Source organism: Urtica dioica, chromosome 9 (genome assembly GCF_054948205.1).
Source record: "Urtica dioica subsp. dioica isolate 48M chromosome 9, U.dioica_male_clone48M_v1_H2, whole genome shotgun sequence".
NCBI classification, from domain to species: Eukaryota; Viridiplantae; Streptophyta; class Magnoliopsida; order Rosales; family Urticaceae; genus Urtica; species Urtica dioica.
The window spans coordinates 15211566-15220788 of NC_142764.1; the positions used below are offsets into that span (position 1 = coordinate 15211566).

General features: G+C 34.1%; 2 protein-coding genes across 2 annotated transcripts; one reads left to right on the top strand and one right to left on the bottom strand.

Moving 5' to 3' along the window:
* The first annotated feature begins 6133 nt into the window (after positions 1–6133).
* Positions 6134–6709, top strand: LOC149385216 (uncharacterized). The gene has a single exon (XM_089627233.1). The coding sequence runs from the start codon at positions 6200–6202 to the stop codon at positions 6608–6610; it is 411 nt and encodes a 136-aa protein (XP_089483359.1). The 5' UTR covers positions 6134–6199; the 3' UTR covers positions 6611–6709.
* Positions 6710–8098: 1389 nt separating this feature from the next.
* Positions 8099–8866, bottom strand: LOC149385217 (vacuolar protein sorting-associated protein 9A-like). The gene is made up of 3 exons (XM_089626277.1): positions 8772–8866; positions 8527–8674; positions 8099–8458 (listed from the first exon to the last, which is right to left on the bottom strand). The coding sequence occupies exons 1-3, from the start codon at positions 8864–8866 to the stop codon at positions 8099–8101; spliced, it is 603 nt and encodes a 200-aa protein (XP_089482403.1).
* Between the last annotated feature and the right edge of the window lie 357 nt (positions 8867–9223).

Sequence of the window (9223 nt, forward strand, 5' to 3'; positions counted from 1 at the left end):
GATCGAGCTCGCCTGGAGGTCGAGCTCGTCCAGTCGAGCAGAAATGACTTTGTCACTTCGTCCAGTCGACCTCACCCAGTCGAGCTGAAATGATTTCGTCACTTTCTCATTTACATTAGTATTTTGTTCCATGTGGGACTCTTTCCCACACATAAACTCACTTTCTCAATCAACAATACACTATTTTGTCTTTTAGTGAACAAATTAAATTGAGCTAATTAAAACACCTATTTAATTTTACTCAATTTCTAACAGTTTTAATTTGGTTTAAATGAATATCCATCGAAATCCGCGCGAGTAGTTAATGCCGAAATCTGATTTATTTTTTTAATTAAATGAATATATTTCTTGGGCGGGAAACTGCTAGACATATGCGTCATTTCGTCTGCTATAAATAAATGACACTGGTTATTTACAGCATATTAACGAAAGGTGGGCTAAAAAAAATTGTTTATTTTTGAGAGACCATTTAACTTAATTACTCAATATATAATGCAGTTGTTAATATATATGTATACAATTATCTACGTATATATAATTTTAGTTTATAATATTTATATACAGTTAGTAATATATATGTAACTACGTATGTACTTACTTTTAATTTCATACCTATAAATATACATAACATAATAGAAGATATATATACTCTTTTTAAAAAACCACAAGGTACGTTCAGAAAAAAAAAAAATAAATAAATAAATATTCTCATGAGGTAGTAATCTGAATAACAATTTTTTGTGATATTAGAATGATCTCATTTTAAGATTATTTTATTATTTAGTTAATCACATTATGAATCTTTTTAAATATTAATTCATGCCAAACAAAATAATACTTGAGATTATAAAAAACGTGATCAATATTACCATCAGTCAAGCACACCCTTCTTATTTATATTAACCAACTCAGTTTGTTGAAACTGGCTACGCACCCTTTATTATTATTAGAATAAAAAGTATATTTACCCTCTGAATTACGACGGTGACGAAAATACACCTCTCATACTTTAAAATTTCGATATATTCCCCATAATCTTTGGCATTGTTTCAGTGTGATCCTTCTTTCTAACCTTTTATGCTTATCGTCAGTTATGTAACTATGTGGATCTCACGTGATACTCAAAATAAGGTCATTTTTGGCAAGTCCAAGTATTCATCTGACTACAAATATAAAACTAATTTTAAAACTAAATTTGAATTAAAACAATAAAAAATCACACTTAATATTCCACTTCATCATCTTCACCGTCTGTAAAGACAAAAAATCCTTCAGGAACAAAAATGGGAAAGAAGACCCTTTTAGCCTTCTTTCCCGACACACTCTCCAAAATCCCGACGAGTTTCGCCACCGGAACTAGCAAGATATTCCCTCTAAGCTAAGTTGGACCTTTTTTATTCCTATGGGAGCCGGTGCTCTTCTCCATAATCCAACGTGCCGAAACCAACCTCCACAATTGGCACTGGTCCGAGACACTAACCTCCTCTCCGGCCATATCCTCCTCTCCAGCCAAGCCAAACTCTTCTCCATCTTTATGCTCCTCTCCATCTTCACTTTGCGATGCCAGTAGGGAATGACTTCATCTGGGACCTGTTGCAGAAGCTCATCGAGACAATCTTTAGTCTTTCATTTTTTTTCTTATAAAATCTTTATTTTTCCTCTTCTTCTTGTTGCAAGTGGCTACTCATACATGCTCTTTGAAATCCCTAATCACAGTGATAAATATTCAATCCATTCCTAATACACATTTTGATCAATTCCAAATTCCGACGGAGAGCCCAAGAGGCTTCGGGACTTGATCCTTGAACTCGAATCAGCTCACCGGAAAAATATCGTCGGAGATTGTATGTGCGTCGATCTCGAAAACCTCATTCTAATCGATAATCGGCTCACCAGATCTTTACCTTTTGAGCTTGGGGAGATTCCGAGAGAGAGAGAGAGAGAGAGAGAGAGAGAGAGAGAGAGAGAGAAGTTGGCGTGACAAAGAGAGAAACATAGAGAGTGGTAGAGAAGAGATTAATGAAGAAAATAAATTAAAAATAATAAATAAACATTGAAAGAGAGAGCCAGAATTTCTATTGTTTTTATTATTTGTAATGTTTTTTTTATAAAAGAAGAAAAAGGTATTTTGATAAATATCACTACTGCACTTACCACGTGATAAATGCATGCGTATTTAACAGATGGATTGACGTTAAAATATACAAAAGGACAATAAACATTACAAAAGATGATATTGAGGAGCAAAGTGATTGATTTTATAATACGAGTGTATTTTCGTCACCGCCATAATTCAGGGGGTAAATATGTATTTTATTATTATTATTATTATTAATACCAACAGTATCCCTCGTTTTTAATCGAAATGCAATATTTATCCCTTCGATTTTTAGAAATATCATACATATCCCTTCAATTTAATATAAATGACTTATACATCTCCTAAAAAATGTTAGAATCCAAAATGTTATATTACAAATATCACCATTTTCGTTTATTTTTTACAAAAAAATAATTTGAACTCCCCAAAATACTCTTAATAGAATAAATATTTATTTACTATTTTATTAAAATATCAAAATGTCTCTTTATAAAAAGAATCCTTTTTAATTTAATTTTTTTTGTATATAGAATAGAAAATAAAAAATTATTTCAATAAGGGTATTTTGGGAGTTCAATTTTTTTTTTTTTTTTTTTGTAAAAAATAAATGAAAATGATGATATTTGTAATATATCATTTGTTTAGGAGAGGTATATGTCATTTAAATTAAACTGAAGAGATATATATGATATTTCTGAAAACTAAAAGTATAAACTGTGCATTTCGATTAAATACAAGGGATATTATTGATATTGAGATATTGTTGATATTTTTTCCTGTTATTATTGGTGCTGTTCTGTTTTGTTTACAAAACCAGATTAAGTTCCAAGATTGTCTTATATATAGGTGTAAGATTTTTCTACCTTTGAGCGATAAGTTAAAGAGATTTGTAAACAACTAGCCACTTGAGGAGAGAAGTTTTAAAATAATAGCCCAATTATTAGTTTATTAGGGAAATAGCCCAAATTATTTTGAGTTTCCAAAATTGTCCTTTACCCCCAATTTCGTACGTTTTATTCCTCCAGACCCACCTCTTCTTCTTCTTCGTCTCTGTGGTTCTTCTTCTTCTTCGTCTTCTGTGGAGCGAGTTCTACAAGCCTAGCACATCATTCCCGGACCGTGAAGCTCGAAAATATAATCTCTGCCATGAAGAATCACACTCCGACCAGCGATTTCCTTTTGGACTCTCTCCCCGCCGCCGAGCCTCCGGCGATCAAAGATCCGACGGCGAGTCGACGGGATCGCCCACGCGCCGCCGCTTCGGAGAAGGGGAAATGGCTTCTCCAGGCGTTTGCCGTCGTTCCCGGTGCCGGAGTCGAGCTCCGCGACGGCGATTGCGTCAATATCGGCGAGGCGACCTCGATCTTGGCCAAATCTGAGACAGGTATGTTGTTTTTCAAATGGTAAATATTATTTACTATCGAACGGTGATTTGTAAATATTATTTACTATCAAGGTTATGATTTGGACAAATTGGAACGAGCCGACGAGTATGTGTAACATTACTGCAGTTATTTTTCATTTTGCACGTTTTACTATGAAAGATGAAGAGAAGAGATCACACTATAAACGACATTGACTTTCTCGCTTCAAGATGTTGGTTTTTTCAAATGGTAAATATTATTTACTATCGAACGGCGATTTGTAAATATTATTTACTATCGAACGGCGATTTGTAAATAATATTTACTATCGAACGACGATTTGTAAATAATATTTACTTATCATTTTTATGAATAATCTAACCCAAAATCGTTCGGAGATGACGTCTAGGGTTCAGTTAATAATATTTACTTACAATTTAATGGTTAATCTAACACAAAATTGAGCGGGGATGAGGTCTAGGGTTTCAGTTTGGGTGTTTTATGAGATCGCAAAGAATTGTTAATAATATTAACTAACCAATTTACTTCGTCGGCGCCGGAAGTGGAGAGATTGAAGGATTTGAAATTACTAGAGATTGAAGGTTGAGATACTCACCATTTTTTCTTCGTCGGCTTCGGAAGTGGAGAGATCGTCGGTTTCGTGTTCGCGAATGAGGGTAAAAGAAATTCGTTTGGCGGAGAGGTTTGTTTCGAATGAGGGAATTGTGTTTTGCGCTCTATTATTTGAACTAAGGGTAATATAGGAATATTAAATTAATTGGTAGTGGATTGGGCTACTTACTTAAATTTTGTAATAGTTGGGCTATAATTTTAATAGAGGGGGTCAATTTGGGCTAGATACCTAGCCGCCCCTAAGTTAAATTAGTCCGTAGCTTTTACCAAATACCAATTTCGCCGTATTCCTTTAATTTCTTATAATTCTAATGTCAATGTTTTTTTTTAATATATCTAAATAAAAGAAAAGAAATGTCAAGTCAAATGTTTTGTTTACAAAACCAGATTAAGTTCCAAGATTGTCTTATATATAGGTGTAAGATTTTTCTACCTTTGAGCGATAAGTTAAATTAGTCCGTAGCTTTTACCAAATACCAATTTCGCCGTATTCCTTTAATTTCTTATAATTCTAATGTCAATGTTTTTTTTTAATATATCTAAATAAAAGAAAAGAAATGTCAAGTCAAAATATTCCATCTACATATCAACCTTCCCATGTCAATTTCCTTTTTGTCTCATCCCAAGGAGATGCCCTTTCTTAATCGATTTCACATGTAGGTAAAAGCTATATCTAATCCAATTAATTATACTGTCTTTCATTTGAGATTCTGAGAATTCTAGTTACACACTGTTATGCAAGATAGCATCATGAGGAAAAAAATGATCCTTGGGCGGATATTACCTATCAGGCAACGTTGCCAACCACAATAATATCCAAATTTGAAAAGAAGAAATATGCCGATTGTATAGCAATTAGTAATTTATTTATTTATTCATGAATGCTGTATTTGACGGAAAAGAAAATGTGAGAACCATTAGTACATATACGATAACTCTAATATCAATTTTTATGATTAAAATAACAAAAAATTAGCCAAATAAGTCACCGAAAATCTAAGAATTGCTAGATAATCAATTTTTTGTAATTTTTTTTTTTTTTTTTGTAAATAACTATCTCAATTTATGTAAGGCACTAAAAAAGGTAAAAATACCCAAAAAAATTCCCGCTTATTCTGTTTTTTTTAGTGCTGCAAATAAGTTGAGGTGGTTATTTACAAAAAAAAAAATTAACAAAAAATTAGCTATTATACAAAACGCTATAAGTCAGATGACTATATAGCTAAAAAATCCTTAAAATAAATATATTAATTACAATAAAATTATTTTTTTCTACAAAATTAGGAAGGTCGCAGAGAACCTGAAAATATTTATGATTAAAATAAATACATTAATTAAGGTAAAGATATTTATTCTACAAAATTTGTAAGATCATGGAGAGAACGTGAAAATGTATGCCTAATCCAAATAAATATGCCTTAATTTTAATTTTTAATTTTTTTTAAATTATCTTTAAAATTTACAAATTATCTCCACTTGAGTTTTTTTTTTTCAAATTAATCGTCCGATTTTTTTTTTTTTTTTTCAAATTTACCTTCTTTTGGTGAGTTTTTTTGTTTGAGCTGGTCATTTTTCAACCTAATTAAATAACTAGCTTAAATTCAATATAGGTTTGACTAACTAGCCAATTTAAGCTATGTGGGATAGACATGACTTCACCGACTGTCCAATAAGAAACCGAAAGTTTTGTGTGCGAGTCACACATTATTATTACATACGTATACATGTGTATACAAAGTACAAACGGAACGAACCAACAGAGCAAAAGGATATTTGAGTCGGTAATAAAAAAAACTAGGTCCCACACGGAAAATATCAAATGTTTATCATAAAATACACCTCTTTCGTACACGTGTCGTGCTTTGAATTAGTTTTGTTATTAACCTAACCCTAAATATAGCTTACGTGCATATATTAATTCAACCTTTTGAAGTTTTCTCACACGTACTCTCTTATATAATATATATATATATATATATATATATATATATAGGCGTACTTCCTCATCACAGACAAGGCAAAATCTTTCTCTCTCTCTCTCTCTCTCTCTCTCTCTCTCTGTCTCTCTCTCATCTCTCGTTCTGTAGATACATATATAGATATGGGAAACTGCTTGCGACACGGATCATCTGACACGGCATGGGCAGGTGAAGACTGGGATTGTACTGTTGGCGAGTCTTCTTGTTATGATAGTTATTCCAAAGACGCCATTAATGGAGGCTCGGAGAAGCTGAGGCTTCTTGGTGAGCAAGTGAGCGATCAGATCAGAAATGACAGTGGTTTTGATTCAAATGATCATCCAACAAGTAGTAGAGATCAGGTGAAGATTAAGATATCTAAAAGAGAGCTTGAGGAGCTTATGGGCGTCCACGGTGTACCCGTGAACCAGCTTATCTCTTATCTCATAATCAACGGTCACGATCGTCCTGATCATTATTCTCCAGCTAATCATCACTTGGACCATCAACGCTCTTGGAGACCTGCTCTTAGAACCATACCGGAGGTCAACTAGCTGTTCAGCAAAGGTGTAAAATATTGATATATTTTCTTGTACATGTGTGTATCTATATGTAATTTGGAATTCATATATCAAAGATAGAGTTAAATGATTTCACACGATTTTTTTTATAGGATTTGCTCTAGTTTTCTTTGTGTCACATCATACATATATATATATATAAATATATATATATATATATATAAATATATATATATATATATATAAATATATATATATATATATATATGTAGATGTTGTTACATATCTTTGATCTGAAGGATTCAAATTAGATTGCAATCTACCACAAAAGAAAGAATACACAACGTATTACACATTCATAGAGTTCAGTCTAAACTGTAATTCCATTTTCATGTGGAACGGAATGTTCCATTCAGAAAATGTTCAAAATATTCCAACCAAATTGTAATGGAACTTTGTTTTCGTTTAAATAAAAATTAACAAATAATTCAGACTGTTCCGATACTCTTTGTCGAAGTGAAACAAATCGGAAGAACTTGAAACGGAATGGAAAGTCCGATTGTGCCGGTTTAGTTTATTACAGGTTAGCAAAACCTGTTTTTTTATTTTTAAAATACGACGCAATTTTATTAATAAACCCAAGGTTAATAAAAGTGTATCTTTGCGTTTTGTTTTCCTCTGGGGAATTTTAACATGTTTACGGTTTTTCTTTTCAGCAGACTTTTGATTTATTTTTCTCATGTTAAAAAAAATTGAAATATTTTCAACTATTTTTTTATGGAAAACGGACAATCAGCTTAAGGCCAATGTTTTCTATCGTTCAGAGAAAAGCTACAAAACTGAAATTTAACGGGATTTTAGTGCTTCGGGCCCATCCTCAAATGGACTTTTGACTATGGGAAAATTTTAATGCGCATGTTTGTTTTGGGCCACTACACTGAAATATAAGGGGAAATTTCACAGGTACCTTGTTTGAAAATGACAACTCTTTGTATACCTCTAATTTTCAAACATATAAAAAATACCTCGATTTATTTTATTTTCAGCTGATTTTCCCAATATATTTAATGAAAATTTAAAAATATTGAAAATTGTAACCATAAAGATTAAAAAAAAGGATTATTCACAGCAATGCCCCTTGAACTCCTGCACGTGTAACACTATGCCCCCTCAATTTGAAAACCGTACACAGCCAACCCTAAAATCTTGCATCATAACAAACATAGTCCTTCCGTCACATATTTTTTACGGACGTTAGGTGTGTGGTCACGTTTTTAGCACGTGACAAAAGAAAGTATCAAAATGCCCCAATCGTTAAAGAGAAGTTAAAAAAAAACCTTAGTTCATCTTCTTCTTCCGTGTTAAAAAAAACCTTAGATACGGGTACTCGTGAAACACTAGGGCCGCCCGCTCATCTTTCGAAAGCAGTTCGGCCCCTTTGTTCTCCAAGTCCGAGAGGGACAACACTTTTGCGAGAGGTGTTGTATCGGCTCGAGATTTCGGTTCGGAAGATCTGGGCCGCTACGGAGAGTCTCTCAGTTGCCTTGAGGATTCTCTCGACCCGGGTCTGGGAATTTGACCCGGGTTTCGATCGGCTTGATTACTGTTCGATTCGACCGATAGGCCCGAGAGAAGGGTCTCGGTTGTTTCCATGTTCTGTTCGTACTCAGCTTCTTCCATCGAGAGGGATTTCGCGTTGATGTTTGAGATGAATGACTCTCGTTCTGGAAATTGGGCTTGATGTCCAAATTCTCGAGGCGAACGAAGTGCTGGCTGAAGGAGAGCTATCTTGTGGGAGAGACGCTCGTCGAGGTCCACGTCATCAAGAAGCGAAGCAAACACGCGAGTGAACAGTTTGGTCATCACATACTTCTCCAGTCCCTGTGAATTACAGTTCATCAATCTCCATTTTACAGTTGACTTTTCTCAATCCAAATTCAGGGACTGACCTCGCCGGCGCCGTCGAGCTCGTCGTCGGAGCAGCCGGACCAGAGCGGGTGGGCTCTGAAATCAGACTCCATACGGGAGAGGAAGTCCTGTACGGCGGCGCTGTCCCGATCCGGATCCGGCAGGTTGTTCGAGAACGAGACGATGAAGCTGTGACGTACAGGAGAGGGATGACAAATTCATTATTACTTATATTTATCCAATTACATCTTTATCCTCGTCACGTGCTAAAAACGTGACCACACACCAACGTCCGTCAAAAATATTTGACAGAAGGTCTAAGTTTGCTACGATGCAGGATTTTAAGGTTGACTGTGTGCGATTTTCAAATTGAGGGGGCATAGTGTTACACGTGCAGGAGTTCAAGGGGTATTTATGTAAATAATAAAAAAAACATGTCTAATAAAACAGTAAACAACAAGAATATTATTATAAAAATAATGTATTTTCATAATAAAATGAGGCATTCTCAAAAGAGTAATGCGGCTATCTAACCATTTTAAAGTTCGAGTATGGCAAAATAGTTAAACTTTCTAAAGTTGAGACAAAATAGCATCAAATTGACAAAACCTCCAAAATACCCACACACAATCCTGCTCTTCATATTGATTCAGTTATTCACCATCAACAATCCCCTATCTTCTCTTCGCTCAGTCAAACCCTAATCCCTCAACTCCATCGTCTGATATACTCTCCGAT

Coding starts and splice junctions, on each gene's coding strand:
- LOC149385217 (XM_089626277.1), bottom strand. CDS start 8,866: ATGCCCCCTCAATTTGAAAATCGCACACAGTCAACCTTAAAATCCTGC. Junction 8,675..8,771: donor AATATTTTTGACGGACGTTG/GTGTGTGGTCAC, acceptor TGTACGTCACAG/CTTCATCGTCTCGTTCTCGA. Junction 8,459..8,526: donor AGCTCGACGGCGCCGGCGAG/GTCAGTCCCTGA, acceptor TGTAATTCACAG/GGACTGGAGAAGTATGTGAT.
- LOC149385216 (XM_089627233.1), top strand. CDS start 6,200: ATGGGAAACTGCTTGCGACACGGATCATCTGACACGGCATGGGCAGGT.